This window comes from Plectropomus leopardus, chromosome 1 (genome assembly GCF_008729295.1).
Source record: "Plectropomus leopardus isolate mb chromosome 1, YSFRI_Pleo_2.0, whole genome shotgun sequence".
In the NCBI taxonomy this organism is placed as follows: Eukaryota; Metazoa; Chordata; class Actinopteri; order Perciformes; family Serranidae; genus Plectropomus; species Plectropomus leopardus.
In genome coordinates this window covers 15,770,704-15,792,269 of record NC_056463.1, presented here as the reverse complement: position 1 = coordinate 15,792,269, position 21,566 = coordinate 15,770,704, and the positions used below count along the sequence as shown (strand labels likewise).

Here is a 21,566-nt window from a genome sequence, read left to right as displayed (position 1 = left end):
AGTCTGTTTTCCTTTTTAGTGGATGCTTTGCAGTGTAGGCAGAAGTTGTCAATGCTGGAATGGATTTCTCTGCAGGGATCTCCACCAGTGAACCAGGCTTTTACCACCTGAATGAGGCCATTGCTCAGAGGGCACAAAATTCTGAACCCCAATTTTTCTAAAAAATGTCCCATTGGACTGAAAGTCCATTTTTCTCATGGCCCATAATCCCATTGCTCCAAAGTCCTATTTCTCTAAAAATAAACTCTCCCTGTGGTTTGTTTCTTTTTCCCCAGCAGAGTATGAGCCACCGGATCCGTATGTTTTAACCGACCCTTCCTGGCGTTTCCCAGTGTCATTTGAGCCATCATTCCCAGGGGTTTTTACAGAACCATTGCGCCATTTCCTAGCTGAGTTTGAGCCTGATCCTGGATGTTTTTACTGACCCTTCCCAGTGTTTCCTAAGGCCTTTTGAGCCACCCTTTCAAGGTATTTTTACAGACCCTTTGCACCGTTTCCCAGCGGCATTTAAGCAACCATCCTTTTGAGACACCAAACTTAGTGAATTTTGTACTACTAAACGTAAGTGTTTTATAAGAAACATTAACTTTCAACATAACCGCCACAAAATAATGTCCAAAATGTAACACATCAGTTGTTTACAGAAACATACAGTAAGAACATTTTTTCTCGCAACTGCATTGCCTTAACTGCAGTGTGTAGTTTGGTCTTTCAATCCAATGGGACAATTTTTTGGAGGGTTTTGGAAATTTGGGCCGTCACAACAATGGACAGTCCCCGTTTTGAAACCTTATTATAGCATTCCCAGCTTTAAGATGTGCTGGTTTAGATGTTTCAATGTAGAGGTGAAACATTTGACTTTTCTTTCTTACCTGTCAAAGATTCTCTCATACTGGGCATCCAGCTATCCGGATATTACGGTAGCTCCTTCTACACATTACATAACATGGCCAATCATTTGGATAAAGCTGTAATACTCCAGGGTAAATAAAGAAATGCTGAAGTTGTTTTCCAGCAGCTTGTGTAACTGCTGAGGCTGTGAATATTACAGCAGTGAGCTGAGTGCATAACTGTCACACTGAACCCCATGAAACTCACAAATGAAATGTTCCAAAACACATTTATTATTTCCAAATCTGATGTAACCACCACTGATGAATTATGCACTACTGATACAACTCTGTACAGTGATTCAATATCAGCACAATAATAATCACTTCTTTTCTTACACAACCAATGTTGATTATGACGCTGCAGATTTCAAACTTGAAACATGATTGTAACATGAATTTTAATCCAGAAAAATTATGATAGTTTTTGCTGGAAAATGCAAAAATGGCTATAAAATTTGTACTTGTAAGATAATCATTCATTCAGTGAAGTTCACACATAACATGTTAACCATCGTTGACCATTAAATTCCCTGATGGCTGTTAGTGGGTCAACTTGCAGAACATTACAACAACCTTTACATTAAAAACAAACATGCTTCCATGAACGTGCATTGGATTGTCAGTCAGTTGGTTTTAAAGGAATAATTTGACATTTTGGAAAATATGTTTTTTTGATAAAGATGGGAGGGAAAATTGATGCCGCTTTTTTTCATATGAAGCTACCGGTACAGACTGTACATAAAGATCGATAACATGATAGCTCCACAAAAATAAAGCCAACCCCCCCCCCCCCCCCCCCCCCCCCCCCCCCCCCCGATACTGCAGAGATAACTACTGCACAGACTCTGGCTCCAAATGACATCACCAGCTCAACATGGCAGCAGCCCGGTCTGGGTTATTTTGCCTTCATTTTTGTTCAGCAGCAGTAAGTGGAGACAAAAGCAACTAAGCATATTTTCCAAAATGTGAAACTGCTTCTTTTATGGGCACTTCCGGGTCAATGGGAAAAAATATGTGTGTCTTTTATTTTTATGTTGATATTGTGTGTATTAGTTAGGTTAGTCAGGTTTTTATTGTTGATTCTGTAGCTAAATTGTTACCATTTTAAAGGTCTGTCAGTTATGACCGAATCACATGCAACAATACAGCAATTTTATCATAAATGAAAATATGGCCATTTTATGCTGCAAAATGCTCTTCACCCTCATTTATATATATATATTATATTGTCAAATTGTACAATACAGAATTCCAAACAATACACAAGACTTGTTGCTGACACACTGGTGAGATTATTTAATGTTACATATACATTATACCCTGAAAAGATAGGCCGGCACAGTATGAGGGTCTGCTATAATCATAATGCTCTTTATGCTAAATCTCTGTGGTTGGCATCCCATTCATTTAGTCTATACTGATTTGATAATATTTAAATTATTCTTTTATTCACATTTGCTTAAACAGAAATTACCAATGTTTAAAAGATAAATGCTAAAAAATAAACAGCAAATGGCTCACGTTGTAACTGATAAAGTGCATTTCTGATACTTGAGGCAGATTATTATCACAACAGATTGAAATTAGATTAAATAAATTCATGTAGGCCACCACAACAGAATCAAATCTATGACCTGACCTGCTTCCTCCACCAAAACATTTGTCATCCACATTATTCCAAAGAGCAAGCAGTGGCAAGATTTCTTAAAACACACACACACACACACACACACACACACACACACACACACACACACACGCACACACACACACACACACACACGCACACACACACTGTAAAATAATTGATGACAAACCCACAAATTACATAATAACCACGAACTTTGTGGTTATTGTGGATTTCAGTACTGCTCCTGGAGATGTAGTTAGTTTATTTCCTAAAGTCCTTTAAATACTCATAAAAGCTCTCTGATGTTTGATGATATAGGAAGGCAACAAATTGTCCGAAGGTCAAATTTGGATGGAGGTCAAAGATTTTAAATTTGGCTTCCATTTACAATTCACAGTAAGGATTTCATTTCTTTTTATGTTTGTATTGCCTATTTTGTGTTAATTTCAAGAGTTACATATAAATTAAAGAAATAATTTGACAGATGGAACATGCACTTTCTTGCCAAGAGTTAGATGAGAAGATTGAGACCACTTTCATGGATGTAACGTACATTTGAAGCTGTCGCCAGGAAATGTTTTTCATAGTTTTGCATGAAGACTGGAAACATGGGAAAGCAAACTGGTCTGGCTCAATCAGTGGGTAGCAAATCTCACGTAACAGCATGAAACTTAAAATGAGGCATGTCATTTCTTATCAACACAACTGTCAGGCAGATTTTTTTTAACTTTAGGTCATAGCATATGACTATTCCGATAAAAAAAAATGACGTTGAAGTCATCAACTCTAAAATTGTATTAAAAAAACCCCACGACAAGTCTATAAAATGACAGCTATGCCTTTTCTTTCCTTAGTTAGTGGCAGAGAGCAGCAGAATGACTGTAATGAACTTTAACAGTAAAAGAGAAGGAGAGGTGCGGCTGGTACTGGTGTATCGATACTGCAATATGAGTATAAATATTCAAAAAGATTTCAAAATATTCAGGATCAATATGTGTCAGTATTTTAACAACACTAATATACAGGCAGAATCTTTAGGCTATGGGACCAGATTTTGGTATTGGTGTCAGTTTGTAGTCTAAGAAGTATTAACCAATCATGTGTGAGCCAGCTTTGGTTGCCTGCAGGTAAATGGTTCGTGTTGAGAAGAAAAGGATGCAGAATGTACTGGCCTGAAATGCAATCTTCAAAACCACTAGCTTTTGCCTGGTGACAATTTAGCTTTTCATTTGTTTTGTTTTTTCTTATTTATCTGCATACACATGCTAAAATGGTGTCCAGAGTCAAGTTGCTATCAAATTGTTGGCAATGCCTTGTAGAAGAAGACGTCTTGGCCTGGATACTTGCTTTAAAGGAACCTGCAAAATATTGACAGTTGCCCTGTTAGGATTTATTATCATCAGACAATAGCTGATGGGCCCAAAGACTGAAACTAGGCTAAATGTTTCCCTCCTGTTTCCAGTCCATATGATAAGCTACCCAGCTCCTGGCTCTTGCTACATATTTACTAAACAGCAGTGGCATCTTCTTCTCAGCAAAAAAGAGAATATGCACATTTCCGAAAATGTGAAACTATTTCTTTAGGATCAAATTTCCTGGAAAGCAGCCATATACCATATGCTTGTTGCTTTTAAATTCATGTATCCCTCAGGACTTCTCCCCATGTGGGGGGGAGTGGTCTCGCTGAAAGAGCAGGGTCACGCCCTTCCTGAAGCGGTGGTCCCTGACACTGTAGATAATGACATTACAGCAACTGTTTCCTGTCAGGATCCAGAAGGCAAAAAAGGAAAAGTTGCACCAGGTGTATCCCACCACGTTCCCGAGCACGAATACTGCGATGGGAGAGAAGGACGCTGTGAAGGCGAATGTCAGGATGCCAATTGTCTTGGCAGCTTTAATGTCTGAAAAGGAGGGTCTGTGAGGGCACCCTCCCCCTCCTCCTCCTCCCCCTGCATCACTCAGACTCCCCTCTGACAGCAGTTTGCGTTTTCGGGAGTACCGTCGGATGCTGGTGAAGGACACAATGTTAACTGCTAATGTGCCCCCAAGCAGTGTGAAGTCAAATGCTGGGAATAACAGCAAAATGTTGGCATCAGGCGGCAGCTGGCCTCTGAACAGTAGTGGGGTGTAGTTACACATACGGCTGCACTCGTTGTACTCCAAAGTGAAGTTGCTGCTGAAGATTAGGGGCGCAAGAGCCAGCAGAAAGCTTGCAGCCCAGGAGAGCAGGATGAGGAGCAGCGTTCGTCTGCGGGTCACCAAGGCGTCCTTGTGGAGTGGTCGTAGGATAGCCACGCTTCGCTCCATCGTCATGAGAAAGATAGTGCTGATGGAGACAAAGGTGCATCCTGCAAACACGGGGCCAATCAGCATGCAGGGCTGCCACGGGCTCACCAGTCCTCCGAGAGGAGAGGAGGTGGCCAGGGAAGTGGATCTACCCTGGTACCAGATGGGAGGTGCACTGGTCACCATCAAAGAGATCTCAGTGTAGACAGAGAAAGGGACCACGAGGACCCCGACCATCATGTCTGCTATGGCCAGAGACACTGTCAGAGACAAGAGGAAGAAGAGCGTCAATGGGACAGCGTCAGCATCAGGCTGTTTTCTGTTAGATACCATTCTATCTTTATATCCTTTGAAATCTGGGTAGATCTGGGTATCAGTTTTCTTGTGCTGCTTTCAGACATCGTTCAAAAGCTCCTTAACCCTTTGAAACCTGAGGAAATTGGTTTGATATCTTTTTGATATCTTCAGTTTTCAGGATTTTTTTTTTTGGGGGGGGGGGGGGGTGGGGTAATTTTCTTGTACCTTTTGACTCATTCTGGCTAATTTTTGGGCCAGTTGCTCATGGCCCATCAAATAAATTCCTGAAATAACTTTGCATTCAGCACTGAGTGATAAAAAATTAGTGTTTACCTTTCAGGTATCCCTGTGGTGTTCGAGATTGCCTCGTTTGCACAAATACAGTAAGGGTGACCACATTCCCAACTACAATGGCAAATGCCAGGCTGACCATGAACACCACCGCCAGAGTACGATTGAGAAATCCACAGCAACAGAGGGTGCAGAGAGGAGCCAGTGACTGGCCCGAACTCAGTCCTGCCTGAGCAGCTGCAGTCAGGTTGAATGAAGCGTCTGTAGCCGGCAGTAGAACTGCTGTACTCCCGGGAACGCTGATGTTGGGAAGCAGAGCAGTCATGGCCCAGGTTAGACTGGTTTTACCCCTTGTGGTGTGTAGGTGGCAGAGCTGCTCAGGAAACCATGTCCTGGACTGGCAAACTATACTGATGAAAAATGAAAGATAAATGGAGGCAGTTAAATCAGTTATCCAAATAATGGTCTAGTCTTTATGTCAAGTTTATGTTATTAATTTCCATGTTTCATGGCACATCTTTCTCTCACTTAAAAACAAATCAGCACTCTCCAGTCAACCATGCAGGTAACACATCAGCCTTTGGACCGTGTGCCACTCTCACCATAGTGCTCACACCCCCTCCATCGCTCATTCCACCTTCTATTTGGCAATTTAAAATCCCTCTGAACAAACTCCAGAAATCCTCCTCCTTGTCTTTAGTGTTATAATTTAAACCGAGCACTTATTGTACAAAAGCAAATGCATTAGAACCATTTTTTGTTTTATCAAGACGTAGAACCCTATTAGTTTGTTTTCGTTCGGGCTGAATTGTGCAAATGACTAAGAATGCTAAGACACGCCCCTCAGTGTTACTGAATGGTCATAGGCATAGACTAAAACATCAAAGTACATGCCAAATAAATTTTTCCCAAAGATGATTTCTGTCACTGACTGTTGTTCTCATCACTCTGATGTTTGTACAAGTGTTTGTTTTCATGATTAGTTCGTTTTTAATGAAATTATTAAAAAAAAGGGGGCTTTTCCGCCATGATTGACAGCTTTGACAGCCGGTCCGTATGCTTGCATTCAATGAAGCTGCTCACAATTGGTTGGACGAGTGTTTGGGCGGGAAGTCCCCTACCGCGGAAATCGCTACTGCACAGATACAGGGCTTCCAATGACATTACCCTCGCAAGATGGCAACGCTAGTACCCGGGATATTTTAATCTCACTTCAGCATAGTGGGGGTAAGTGGTGGCGTGTCGTCCAGCTCTATTTACAGTCTATGTTTTGAACCATAACCAAGTGCTTTTGTGCCTAATGCTATCCATTTCAACCACAATGTTTGCTGTTTTTTTTTTAGCATAGTCAATACATATGGAACATGCAAATATAACATATTAGCTGTTTGCAGGAATATACAACGCTAACATTTGTTCTCACAATTGAGTTCCATTAATTATATACCTCTTATGTAAGGCACCCAGGAGGCATCTGAATCAGATGCCCGAACCACCTCAACTGGCCCTGTTTGACATGAAGGTGTAGTGGCTTTACTTCAAACTTGCTCCCTCCCTGTCTGAGCTGCTCCTCCTGGCTGATTTTTCTAAATAAATAAACAAGAATGTGAATGCTAGGCAGCCTTTTATCCAAGATTCCCAGAGTACGGACAGTGATTTTTCTACTTCTATGTTGTGGTTACATGCTGTTCTTCTGCCCTGACGCTGTTGGAAGCACCTCAGTGCTGTCAGGACCCATGCAGAGACTCGGAGTTCAGTACCAAATGTCTTTCTCAGCTGACAACTAAATACTCGGGTCCTTCAATCATTTATCCTGTTCAGTGGGCTGGAGAGCAGGAAGGTACACACATCCGAGACAACAAAGGATAACAGGAACGGACATATTCAGACCAGAGCAAAACCAAACCAAATTCCATGTTCTCAATCTGGCTGTGGGCACAGAAACATTACATGAAACATCACAGCTGCAAGACTTGAAATCCTCTGACTGCCATAAACCATGGATTAGCTTCAGAATAATGAAAGGTTCTTGAGAGGCAGAAATAACACTGGTGGGTGTGCGACCTGTGGGCAGCGTATTGTTAAGGATTTAATGAAGACACAGATTAATTGCATATGAAAGGACCAAAAAGCTCATTTGCTGAACAACTCATTTACATATGCCGGATTACTTTTGAATTTGAATATTAGTCTTTTGAAGACGCTGGTCTTGGTGGTTAAAACACATGGGAATTATCACTACAAAGAACATAATTGTCTGTAAATTTTTAAAATATAATATAACTTTAAAAACCTCAGTCACATTTGCATATTGCATGCAGTGCCAACAGCTTAAAAAACTATATGGATACATAAAGTTAAAAATTGTTCAGTTTTTAAATCATGCATTATTATTACATGCCTTTAAACATATTCACCGCCTGCAAAAACCCTTTTCAGTAGTGAATTATGTAACATCACTGGCTTCATCTATTTGTTAAAGTGAAGGCTTTTTTGTAACTTAGGTGTATATTTTAGGTTAATGCTACTTTCATTTAGACTCAAACATGACAGTAAATATTTGGAAAGAGCTACGTGCTCACAACATTTCGCACCTGGTGTGCAAGAGGGAGCATAGAGGGAGGAAAACAGCAGTGATATAAAGCTATGCACAGTTTTCCCTAAAAAGCAATGTACAGACTCATACAAAAATACTCCCTCTCAGTCATCACTTATGACCCACTAGAAGTTAGAGCTGCAAGGATTAATCAAGTAAAGTTGTTAAGTATTAATGGCCAACTAATTTGGTGATCGATTGATCTGTGAGTATTCTTTTGTTTGTTTTTTTTAATTTAAATTCTTAACATAGAATACTTTTTTGTTTTAAACTTTGCTGTGACAGTAAAATGAATATATTTTTGGTTGTGGGCAAAACAAGACATTTGAGGACATCATCTTGGACTTTGGGAAAAACTAAAGACATTTTTCACAATTTTCTTAAATTTTATAGACCAAACAACTAATCAGCTAACAAAAGAAGTTGACTGATTAATTAAAACTAAAAATAATAGTTGGTTTCAGCCATAGCAGAAGAGAGGCAGAGTGGCCCCAAACATCAAACTATAAAGTTATAACTTTGAAGGCCTTGGTTTTTGACATTAAGAGACAGCATGTCAATGTACGCTTGTTACTTATATTGTGTCTGCTCGTTCAATAAACTCACAATGTAGGTTAAAAAAACCCCAAAAACCCCAAACTTGTCTTTCATTGAATTGCAATTTCACAGAAGACACACACAGCTATCTCCTGGGTGAAAGTCTGGAGTTGGTTTTACCATCCATCGTCCCTCCCTTCTGCCCCTTGTGGACTTTTATACTGCAGTAGCTGCTTGGAGCGTCAAAAATTGCTGTCGCTCTGTGCATCTCATTGTGTTGCCAAAGGTTGCCTCTGTGCATCTGTATTTGATGCTGAGGGCCACTGACTAAGTGTCGCTGTTTGACAAGTTGGGAATAAATCCAGGTTGGCATTTACTTTTACTGGCAGTACTGTTTACAAACAGTGACCGACAATTCCTGCATTGTATCCCTTTAAAAATGTCATGATAACAAGCAGGAGGACTAATATATGTGCTCTCACAGGCTGAGTCACAGATGGATTTTCTAACTTATTGTGCCACTGAAGCCTTCTGACCATTAGGTGAGTGAGTAAGTGACTAAGTGAGAGACTCTCAGCCCGACTGCTGATGCATTTTCACATCACATTAAGTTAACATTATCAGAGAACTGACTGCTTTATCACATCAAGGTGTGCACTGTAACCTTTCTGATATGTTAGCAAAACAGCTTCATGTTTTCCTGTTGTGCTAAGAAAATGGGGCTTTCCTTTCTGTATGTGCCTCTGTTGCCCATGCCGGTAATTTTTTATTAGGTCTGCAGTATTGGATCCTCATGGTCTCAATCTGTGTGCCTTTCTATATGACCACTGAGTTTCGAGAGCTTCATCTCCGGCACTTGAGGCTTCCGATCATTCTTGGCTTCAGCAGTAATTTAGTCCTGATTTTCCAGCTTTTCCATTTCAAACCTGCCTTCATGAAATTACACGTATGTAGCACTAAATTGTTTCCCAAATTACATTGTGCTGACAAGCACAATCACTGCCTGTGTTATCTTCAGAGGAAACGCTTTTGTGAGTGAATGATTTCCAGTTGGCCCACGTTCAGCAGTTTATGGTCTCAAGATGAGCACACAGCGTGATTCTGTATGAATGAACGAGCAGTGCCTGTGCCTCAGGTGAGAATACAGCGAATGCAGACAGACGATGTCGAATCACTTTTTGATTGCCTGATTGATACCATTGTTTATAGTTTCTGTACTGTTGTATACCGTTGGCTTAATTTACTCGGTCATCAAACAAGCATTCAGAGAGGGCAACATGAAATGATATGTCTCTCTGCAAGACTCTGCGCCTGGTTATCCAACAGGCAATAATATCCATGTAGTGTTTTCTATTTAACATGCTGCTCAAGCAAGCTTAACTGAAGGCACAGCCGAGGCTCTCTACATATTAACCCCTATGTTATGTAGGCTTTACATTCTTATTGCTTGGGGTCTCACAGAGCCCAATATATGTGTAAAAATAATAACCGTGGGTAATTATCCCTCCAACCTTAAAAAAAAAAATATATATATATATTTATATATGTATAAATAAAAAGTACAGAAGTGATAATCCTTCCCTTTGCCACAAATTGGTCTTATGCATTAATGAAGGTGATGTTACTTTTGTTTGGGGTCAGTCGGGCCCCAGAGACGTTCAGCTCCTCACCTCAGCTAATCCTATTAGACTAATTTAGGATCTGAGAGGGAAATGCTGCATAAATAATGCTGTCAAAACTAGTCACAGATGTAAAATATCTGACAATTCATTGTATTTAACCATGTTTTCCAACTGGACTTCTGAGACCCCAAACAATAATATGTAGCAAACATGTTAAATGCTTGCTAAAAACATGTAAAGTAAAGCTAAAAATGTATCTCTTCACTTTGGCCAGGAATTTACCTTACAGACCTTAAACTCTCTCTCTCTTTTTTTTTTTTTTCACATTTTAAGCTGCTGTAATTCTTTTAAAATGTTGTGTCTTACTTGATCTTACAAGTTATGGTTTTACAATTTTATGATTTTAAGATATTTTGCTTTACTGATATGATGATGCCCACTGAGATGCTGTCTATCTTCTCTATTTTCATCAGATTTTTTGTTTATAACTGTATTGAATGGCCTTGTTGGATTCTTTAATGTTCACTTCAGTGTATGTAATTCTCTTATTGTAAAGCTCTTTGTGCTGCATTTCTTGTATGAAAGATGTTATATAAATAAAGTGTATTATTCTTATTCTTATGATTCTTCTTATTCTACTTCCCATTATTATTATGGTATCAGCTCAAAATCTTGTTGTCAAGCAAATTTAATAAGATTATTAAAAAGTCTTAAGTATCAAGCTGATAAAACAATGTTGAGTATGTTTTTGAATTTAAAGATGGTCTGGGGTCTCAACCAAACAGAGGATTAGGATTCAATGAGTAGTTCTATCTGTTTTTGTTGGCTGTTGTGTCAAACCAATGTTTAACACCGGCTCTTTTAAACAATGCTACACATCCTTCAAGTAGCTGTAGTTGCATAATCTTAATCATCCATTAACCATCCATCAGGTGCTATGTGCAGATTTGTGCAAATTTTACATTTCAAAATTCAGATATGCTGTAAATAAATATAACTTTGCAGCATCATCCTCTGTTCTGTTTGATGAAAATCAGATTTGGAGAAAATCCTCTTCATACCCATGAAAGTAATACTCCAACAATGCTAAAATTTCAGAACTTAAAGTTATCAAGGGCAAGATTTACAAGAGAATGTTAACATTATAAAAGAACCTTGTGAAGTACCTCAGTATCAATTCTTCCTTTATAATAGCAGTGGGTGTAAAGGGCAGATATTTTGACGTAAATCGTGGTTTGACTCACTCTGAGTCATTCAAATACATTAAGTTAACTCTTAAATGCAGTGCAGTCTTGGACTCCATCAGCTAATGGTCTGATGATGATAAGCCTCTGTGGGCAATGGCCAATATTTCAGGGATTCCAGTGTAGACAACAGATATCAGGACTTCCTCTTCCGTGCACATCACCCACTGGTTTGTGGACTCCCATTTTGAAGCCTCAAGTTTTTCAGTTCAGCATTTTAGATGTCACCATTTTGTTTTACCTGAGCCAGAAGTGACCATATTTGGACGGGAGTTTGAAGCTGTGGAGGAATGAGGAGTGGATCTGACTCAGATCCTGTTATCCTGTCAGTCAAAGAGGCCCTGCACTTAATTATGCATAACTTAAATAAATAAATGAAGGGATTAATTGAAAAATCCATCCCCTGGTATAGTTGTCATAAATGTTGAAATTAGCTTAAAGACCAAAGCTGGGTTTTTTTTGTAGCAGGCTGTAATCATGTTTATTTCTGCATTGTAAAATGGGTGTCTACGGGGATTGACTCTCTTTTTAGAGGGAGCCTCAAGAAGTCCTTCGAGGAATTGCAGTTTTTGTCACTTACACGTTGGCTTCATTTTTCAGCCCTGGGCGCTACCACTTGTCTGCATATCAATATAAATGCATATAAATGTATGAAAGCAAATAAAAAGCAAATTAGCATCAGATGATGGCCGATGGGTTCAAAGATTGGATTTCTGCTGATGTGTTCCTCATTTCCACATGGACTGTTTACCTGCAGACAACCAAATCCTGCTCAGATGTGATGAGTCGAACTTTTACGGCAAACTGAAACGAGAATGCTTTCACTTCTAAAATCTTGGACCATTGACAGATTCTAATTAAACAAAAATAAAATTTAAATTTTAAAGTTTAAATTGTATTTTTAACAGTTTTAGGCAGTTGCTTTCATGTCACAGTTTTGTGTCTTTACTTTTAATTAAACTGATGGTAAAACAAAAGAAATTTTATTTTTTTGAGAAAAGAGGATGAACCTAATTATGAGGCTTTTTTGCCTTTACCTTGAGTGAAGATGACAGGCGGAAGTCTTCCCTGTGGCAAGACCTCAGGCGTGTTGAGACAAGCAGCTGAGAGCAAAGACACACACACACACACACACACACACACACAGAGAGAGAGAGAGAGAGAGAATTCAGCTGTTAGAGAGATACAGCTCTGACATCTTTACAATCATTACAGGTTGAGAGATGTACCTGTGTTTTTGTGAGGGGCAAAATGAAATATTACTCAGTGCACCTGTCCTACATGTAGCCTACATTTTGACATTTCCCGGACAATAAAAGGAGGCTGAAAGATGGATGTGGGTTTGTTTGTGTCTTTCATAAACAGTGTTTCACTACAGCTTGCAGTCTCAATATACTAAAGTCTTTCCACTGCAGATTAAAAAAAGGGGGTTCATGCATTTATGTCCTCTGGACTTGATTATGGTAATGCATTTTATTATGACAATACATGTTCTTTAGCTTTATTATTGATTTTATTGTAAAGCACTTTGTAACTTTGTTTAAAAAGTTGCTTTATAAATAAAGTTACTATTATTATGGGAAAAAACAAACAAACGAACAAAAAACAAACTAACAAAACAAAACAAAAACAGATTTTGTCCATTTAACTATTATTCTTTGTCTTAATTTGACACCGACGTTTTGAAACACCGGTTCCCATAATGCTTAATGAGATGGAAACAGGAAGTCTGTGCCATTCAGTCAGTAAGTTAGCTGTAGCCTACACACGAGAACACAGCCTGAGCCCCGTTTTAAAACTATATATTTATTTTTAGAAGTCGGCGTTTGACACCAGTAAAAGTATGCCGAATTAACTGTCGGCAGTTCAGTTTTGTAATGTTCCCATGCACTTACAGGCATTTATCGAAGGATTACTTTAATACTGAAAAAACGTAAAAACATGATGATTCTCAGGCGAGTTTGGTGATGGAGCGTTTTCTTGTTCTGATTTTTAACTGGATTTACGGAATTTGATTCACCGTGGACATCAGGGATAGCCTAATGATCGGAAAGTGTAAGTCAACAGTTTATGTAAAACTCTTTTTAACGTGTGTGTTTCTGATAATATTTTAACAGGCTGGTCAGTGTTCACAAAAGGCCCAGCAGAGTTTGCAGCTGTGCGCGTGCATTTACCTGGCAGCCTCCTAAGTGATGATATGGCGATTGTTACGTTGATGGTTTTGCAACTAAATGTCATTGGCAATGACAAGTGTTCATTATTTTACGCAAATCTGAAAAGAACACAGTGGATTGTACCTTGTGTGACTTTATTAGGCAAATAAATTGATTAATTGATAGATCCAACCCATTTCAGGGCCACCTTGGTTTGGAGTCAACCAAATGCCTGGTGTGGGCCGAGTACTGATTTTGACTTTAACACGTCACCAGACGCCAACAGGGAAACAGTGAGTGTGATTTTTTTTCTCCTTTCTACTCTTATGTTTAAAGTCTGGTATAGTTTTATACTGTTGCAATTTAGGCCTACCGGTATTGACAATAACTGTGGCATTTAAAAACTAAATACTGATATCATGTTAGTAATGCACATATGATAATATTGTGTAACCTGAAGTAATTTCCACTTATTTCAGTCAACTTCTTCTACTTCTAGATATAGTGATAACATTGTTACTGTTAACTGTTTGGGTCAGGCGAATCATGTAGTTATATTTCAATTAACAAATCCCTTGAAAAGCCAACAGTGTAGGCCTAATGATATGTGTAACTAAAGCCTAATGGGGCTAATTCGTCTGTGCCAAAGAGCTCTATTGTTGTCTAGAAACTGCTAAAAACAGATCAGTGAGCCACAGCATTTTAGTGGGTTGCATGCTCCCTTACCCAACATGGTAACTGCTGTTTATTTTAAGTCAGTGCTACAAATGCTGTCCTGGTGCTGTGCATGCTCAGAGAGCTCCAAGTGTGTATTAACATGCATCTAAAGATGGTCTCAAGCAACTACACAGTTTAATGTGTTTAGTTGTAAGTTTAAAAAAACCCCAAAAACTACAGTGCATATTTGCTGTGAGAATTGGCCTTCTTTTAAAGGAAATACTGCCCTTGTCTTCCACACAACCCAGTCAGCAAAAAAAAAGTTTGAATTATATGTTTCTGCAAATCACATATATATTTATTTTGTCCATAATTTTGTAACATCAGAACTTTATGTTACTCAACAAAACCAAACATAACCAAGGTTTTTTATGTCTAAACATAACCAGACCCTGTTATGGATAGGAAGGGATACTTTGCCTTAAAACTCCCATGTTTGGTGACACAAAAGCCGCTGAAAAAGCAGGCAATGTCCCACCAAAAACAGGTTCCGTGCCACAAACTCCGGTGGAAACACCATGAAATCACCAAAAGCAACTGGTGTTTGTTGGTTTTAAACAGTGTCCTGCAGCGTGGCAAGTGTCTAGATGTCATCCACCTTCCCCACCACTCCCCATTGACAAAGGTAGCTTAAACATGTCACTTTATATGAGGCATATGAAACATGGACAACAAACAAAGTGGTATTTTTAGTTTGTACAATGCAAACATTTTTCTTCTGGCGACTGGGCTGTGTTTACAACAGATCACATCTTGTTTAATTTTGGATTACTGTCTTTACTTGTTCATAATTTTTCTTGAGCTGTTTGTAATGCATTATTGGTTGCCTTCAAGGTTCGGTGGTGTAAAATAGCTTTTTTTTTTTTTACATAAAAATGCCAGTGAGGTACATTTCTTCACAAAGCAAAGATTTGAACTGAGACAGCCCTATGTGTCACAGCACTGCACAGTTACAGGTTTGGTGGAGATTGGTGTGTGAAAAGCAGAAATAATTAGGTGAAGTCGCATTCTGGCCATATTTAACTGAATTAAAGCAAGGTGTTTTAAGTCAAATACTGCAGACTTGTATTTCTGGTGATGATTTAGAGGTAATGCCAACATGCTAACAGGGATGTTAACATGTTGATGTTGCAGGTTTAATGTTTACTTTGTTCACCATCTTGACGTTTGCTAATCAGTGCTTTAAAGAAGGTTCAACTGATGGGAATGTTATTATTTTGGCAGGTGCTGGGTCATAAATCAGTGTACAGGAGAAAAGGATATTTTAACCAGATGATGGCACTAGATTAATCTGGTGATGATTAATGTCTGTGCCAAAGTTCATAGCAATCTATCCAATAATTAGCAATATATTCCATTAGCATACGAAAAATGTCAAGTGCAGGGTGGCTCAAGAAGAAGAGTCAGTCAGCTTCACCAAAGTCATTCAACTACATTGTCTGGAAACCTTTAATGTTTGTACACAATGTACTTTTGTACCAATTCATCAGGTAGATGATGAAATATTTCACTATGTAAGTAAAAAAAAAGCTTGATTTCATGGCAATCCGTCTGATAGTTGTGGAGATATTTCCGCCTGAACTGGTGGACCATTGTGCTGTGGTAGCAGCGTTTAGGTGCGGGTTGTTCATGCATGCAGTGAATCTGCTTTGACAGGGCTGTGTCCCTGAGTGACAGGTCAGGCATATGTAGGAAGACCGTGGGGGCTCGGTCGGGGTTCTCAGGCCAGGTTGCCGGATGCACAGAAGGGTCATTTGCAGTAATGATGGACAGGCTGGCTCAGAGGTGCCTAAGGCCGTCTGCCACAGCACATGAGCAGAAAGACAACTTTCTCCTCACATCTTGGCCTGTCATTCTGTCTGTGTTTGTTCTCCTTGTGTTTGTCACAGAAGTGCCCAGACAACACAGTCATACACAATCACGGAAACAAACAAACAAGTGTGACTTTTATGTTATTGCTGTATCTTTCCCTTTTTTTGTAATTCGCTTACAACTGGGAATAAGTCTTCTCTGGCAACAGTTATTCTTTCCATGTGTCCTAACAGTATTTTTTTTTTTTGCTATTCTCACTATAGTTAATGTGTAGTTTTTATAGTTTAAAAGCATAAACATAACCTAAAAATTTACAAAGTGTTTTTAGTTATAGCTATTAAGGCACACCTATTTTGTTCCCATGTAAAAGAAATATGTTCAAAACATGACAACACTGTCACCTAACCCTTATCTAGCACTGACAAAGTTTATCTAGCACACTGACAAAGTTGTGTGATGTTGTATGTTGATTGTCATCGTAAGTAGTGATACTGAGATTGTTGAATCTCAGATGCTGAGATCGCTACTGGTTATTACTTTGGTTTCCAAAAACCAAAGAAGTGCTGTGTGGCACTTCTTCTGCCACTAGACGGCAATACCTGTGACGAATCACACCTGAAGCACTTTTTGCACTTACTAAGGCTTTTTTCCTTAAGTCTAAATTCTTGCTTGTGTTGTACGTCGCTTTGGATAAAAGCGTCTGCTAAATGAAATTGTAGAATTGTAGAATTGTAGACCTCACAGTAAGTGGGTCTTGCTGTGTGAGCCTGGTTTGGGGTGAGATTCATAGTTTGGGCAGGGGGCCGTTCTGTATGGGGTTTGTATGTTCTCCTTTTTCATGCATGGATTTTCTCCTTGTTCTCCGGCTTCCTTTCACAGTCCAAAGACATACATGTTAGCTTCATTGGTGACTCAAAATTGGCTGTAGGTGTACATGTTGTGCATGATATGTGTGAATGATTGTCTGCCTGAATCAGCCCTGCATTAGTCTGGCGACCTGTCTGGGGCGTGTCGTGCCTCTCGCCCAATGTTCCCCTTGCACCCTTTAAGAGGATAAGTGGTTAGGGCTTATGAATGAATAAAACATCAAATATTTCTGATTTCATAACTTTTTTGAAAATGGATCAGAATTCTAAAACAAATGCTATTATAAATAATTTTGTTTCAATATCAACACTATTAGGTCATTTCTGCCTTGTTACCCAATGATATCACTATTGTAACCCATAATTATTACATAGCTACTTTGTCACTAAAAAAATACTAATTTCTAAATCCCTCTTAAATACTACATTGCTAACCCCAAATATCCTAGCCAAGCCCCAAGGAAGTATGCAGGGTGTTGAAGTAAATTTTTTAAGTGGCCAAACAGTGAACTTAATACTCCCAAGTCCATCACTGAATGCCATGGAGCCCAAAAAGACTTTTCCCCATAGACTAGAGTTGGTAAAGTCACATCTGTAAATCAGTGGACACATTTTTTGAGCGTCACAACCCTGTGGAAAATGACATTTCTCTCTCAGGATCTGATCCATTCAGTTTGATAACATTTAAAAAAGTCTTCAAGAGCTGCATGATTAAATCATTTTATCTCCATTTAAGAGTTTTTTCACACAGGCATTATTTAGGTCTGCCCTATTGAACTTCGGGCCTGAGTGCTGTGCCTCTGGGCCAGTGTGAACACATAAGTCCCACTCTGGTGCGGACCTAAACTGCCGCTCTGAGACCTCCCTGAGGGGGTGGTCTTACACTAGCTGAAAAATGAAATAATATATAACTTTCACATCTGGTGCGCACCAAGGGACCACTCTAAGTGAAAACTACTAAAGTTAGTGGAGGGCTAAACGAGAAGTCAGCCTTCCAGCTCGTGAAAATCTGTAGCGTACCTGCTCTATGGGCCCAAGGATGCGGACGATCCAAGCAATTTTACACCTGGGAAATCAAACATTTTTGGTTTCACGTACCATTAAGCATCTGTCATAGGACTGAATGCTGAATGGGGCCCTGCCTCCACTGCTGTATCAGCTTCTCTTTATACATCCTTGGTCCCCTAACCCTTGGTCTTCCTTACATACAGGTACAAGTTTTATGCTGTATGCTCTAAATAATTACGAAGTAACATGTTGGTTGTAATCGACCAAATTAAACAGGTAACTGTTATTATGCATGTATGTGTGTGTGTGTGTGTGTGTGTGTGTGTGTGTGTGTGTGTGTGTGTGTGTGTGTGCCTGCTCTCTCCATCCTGTCAATGAGTGCCAGTCCAAATTACACACTGCTAATAGACGTCATGCCCACCACACTTTACTCCGTCAGCAGCTGCTGCACGCCTGAGCAATCAGACACAGAGCAGGAATCCACCTGACAGTTTCATTCTCACGTTTATGAATGCTTTCAACCATTTTCTGGCTTGGAAATAGGAATTGTGAAGGTCCATCGGAGGTTGAAGTGTCTTTTGATCAAAGAAATTTTCTATAGTAATTTCATATAAATTAAGTTTACAAAGAAACATATTCCCTACACTGCTATTTTAAACTTTGGGGCAAAATATATAGACTGAAAATGGAATTATGCTGACATTATTTAGAGCTATTTTGCTGCTCTTGTTTAGGAAAACAGTTGATGTGCTCATTTTCTTTCTCAAATGTCTGATGATTGCATACTCCTTTATTGATGAACCATTGTGTATCAGAATGCAAAACAATAACTGCAAAAATACCGTCAAAACCAAAACTGTCTCCTTCACACACTCTGCCCCCTGGATCACTCCCAAACTCTGTCGAATGAAAACACACAAACGCCAGCTCGAAAGACTCTGCAAGAAAACCAGTTTAACTGTCTACTACTACTGCAATGGCATCCTTTTTAGTACATCTTCCAAAGTTCTCAATAAACTTTAATATATCCAAAACTCTTCCGTGCGCCTCCTCACCCACACCCGCTCCAGTGACCACATAACCCCTGTCCACGAAAATCTCCACTGGCTCCCCATCCCCTACCGCATTAAATTCAAAATTCTTCTCCTTACACACAAAGCCGTCAACCACCAGAGCCCTTCATACCTCACTGACCTCCTTCACCGTCACACTCTTTCCAGCAGCCTCCGTTCTTTCGACACCAACCTCCTCTCGCCAGCACGCAGAACCAAGCACCGAACCTTGGGGGACAGAGCTCACTCTGGAACTCACTCCCCACACATATTCAGAACTGCACTGACCCATCCAAATTTAAATCCTTATTAAAGACTCACCTTTTTAAACAAGCTTTTAATTTGTGATTGTGCAGTGTGTTTTTGTATGTTGTTGATTTGTTGCTGTTTTTTTGTTCTGTGTGTAATGTTTATTTATTATTTATGTTTATGCTGCTTTTTAACTTCTGTACAGTGTCTTTGAGTACTATAAAAGTGCTTTATAAATAAACAGTATTTCCGGGGACAGAGCTCACTCTGGAACTCACTCCCCTCACCTTATTATTTAGTCAGTTAAATATTGTAAGCAAAGTAATTAGTCATATGCAAATACTTATGTATGTGCAGCCTGAAATAATTTCAATCAATGCTCAAACTTTTAAAAATATAGAATTTCTTTTTCCTCCTCTGTGATAGTTATTAGGGGAAACAGCTGTCATATAATATCACACATACATTTTTTTTTTTTTAAATCAGGTGGGATAATCTTACCGGCATTTGCAGTGTTATGCACCATACAGCTGTTGTGCAGACAGAGGTTGATAACAGGAAAACAATCCAGCCTGAAAGCTCTGACTAAGTGGAAGAAAATCCAGGAAAAAGTCCTCCAGTGAAGAAGAAAGTGGAATCCTCATATCATTCACTCTCCTGAGAAACACACATGAAGCGCAAAGCTTCTCACACACTCCAGCTCTCTGTCCCTGTGATTCAGCCTCTCCCCTCCTCCTCTGCCTCTCTCGTACTGTGGAGCACTCAACCTCCAGTCGTCCCCCACTTCACTGCCTCCCCGCTCCTCCCCTCAGCCTCTGAATGGCTTGCTGTCCTTATCACATGCACACGCTCTCCGCTTAAAGCTTCAAGGTAAAGTCCGTGGCAGCTCCTTTCTCCCACCCCCCCATGTTTGCCTCTTCTTGTGCCTCCCCCACTTCCTCTCATCTTCACCTCCATGTTCCTCAAACATCTCTCATGCTTTGTATGTTACATCCTGCATCATTGTTAAACCTTGCCTTCTCTCCTCGCCTCATTTTATTAATTTAAATCTTTTCTTTGCTTTAAACTGTCGCTCTTTGTACCTTTCATGTGGCCAAACTAATACCAATGTTCTCTAGTCTGCATTGCCTTAAATGCTGTAAAAGCGACACAATGAATGAAAGAGACAGAGATGCAAATAGAGTTGGGGAGAGATATTACGTTGCGCTAATGAGAGGTGATCCTATTGCTGTTTGCAACAGAGTAAAATGCATCCATCCTCTCTTGGGCATTTGTCCGGCTCTGCCCCCGATGGCCTCAGCCCATGTGCACAGCTTTGATGGTGCCTGGCACGTGGGTCACGTCCCATCCTCTCTGTTGCCCCCAGGGAGCAAACACACTACGGCACTCAAGTGAGACCGCTTCCCCTTAGATATGATTTGAAACACTGGACAACACTTTGCAGAACACATCAGTGATTTGCCCTTGCCTTGACACTACCCCTGCATGCAAAAATGTCTCTGAGAAAAGTCATTCAGCAGCAAAGATTGAAAGATTGAAACTGAAATGTAAACTGAAGCTCACATTCCAGCTATTATTGCTGCAGAAATGTTGATGAGACCAGAGTGAAGGATGAAAACAGCCATGTACATGCTGGGCAATGTTATGTAACTTAATCCTCAAGGGTTTTGTAAACCTGCCAAATAAATAACTATAGGGCATTTTCCATGTTATAGTAAGGGTCATATTGTATATCTGATTCTGCTTTCCAACAACATAAACAAGCTTGTATATTTGATCACATGCGGGGTTCCAGTAGCCTGAGTGTCTGGTGTTGTAATGCTACAGTGTGTAATGGATAAAAATATTTACAGCCTGCGGCCATAGTGTGATAAGCTCTGTTATGAATAAAAAGGCAGCATTTACCTGTATTTACACCATGCCCTTGGCGAATACTCAACTCTGGCTGCCATTAATTCCTGATAATGAACACCTACTAAAGCTGTGTTCCCATCTAAGGTTTTCAGTATCGTATCCATGGAACCATCCTCCACCCCTGGTGTCCACCGTATAGAGACTTTCCAGCTCCTTATACTATGTATTACTGGTAGCATTTCAAACTGATGCAGTAGAGTGGCATATTATACCGCCGTGGCACGTGCTGTCCGTGTTATAAACTGATGCCGCCTTGCGACATATCATACGGAAGCGACAGGATGCTTTTTGCATCGTCTGACGCCGAAATCACCGACGAGTATTTGACGAGTTCCAAATAATACCAGCCTTGGTTTAAGCAGGATAATGCCCTTTAAGGTGTCTATTATCAGAAATCAA

General features: G+C 39.8%; 1 protein-coding gene across 2 annotated transcripts; it reads right to left on the bottom strand.

Annotated features, from left to right (window-relative positions):
* Nucleotides 1–1,755: 1,755 nt before the first annotated feature.
* LOC121948219 (trace amine-associated receptor 13c-like) lies at nt 1,756–20,173 on the bottom strand. Of its 2 annotated transcripts, none has more exons than XM_042493557.1 (4): nt 19,755–20,173; nt 12,434–12,499; nt 5,440–5,802; nt 1,756–5,069 (listed from the first exon to the last, which is right to left on the bottom strand). In XM_042493557.1, the coding sequence occupies exons 1-4, from the start codon at nt 19,777–19,779 to the stop codon at nt 4,171–4,173; spliced, it is 1,353 nt and encodes a 450-aa protein (XP_042349491.1). In that variant the 5' UTR covers nt 19,780–20,173; the 3' UTR covers nt 1,756–4,170. The 2 variants fall into 2 exon arrangements, with proteins under 2 accessions (XP_042349491.1, XP_042349499.1); XM_042493565.1 differs by having other exon boundaries at nt 5,440–5,807; nt 19,755–19,778.
* Between the last annotated feature and the right edge of the window lie 1,393 nt (nt 20,174–21,566).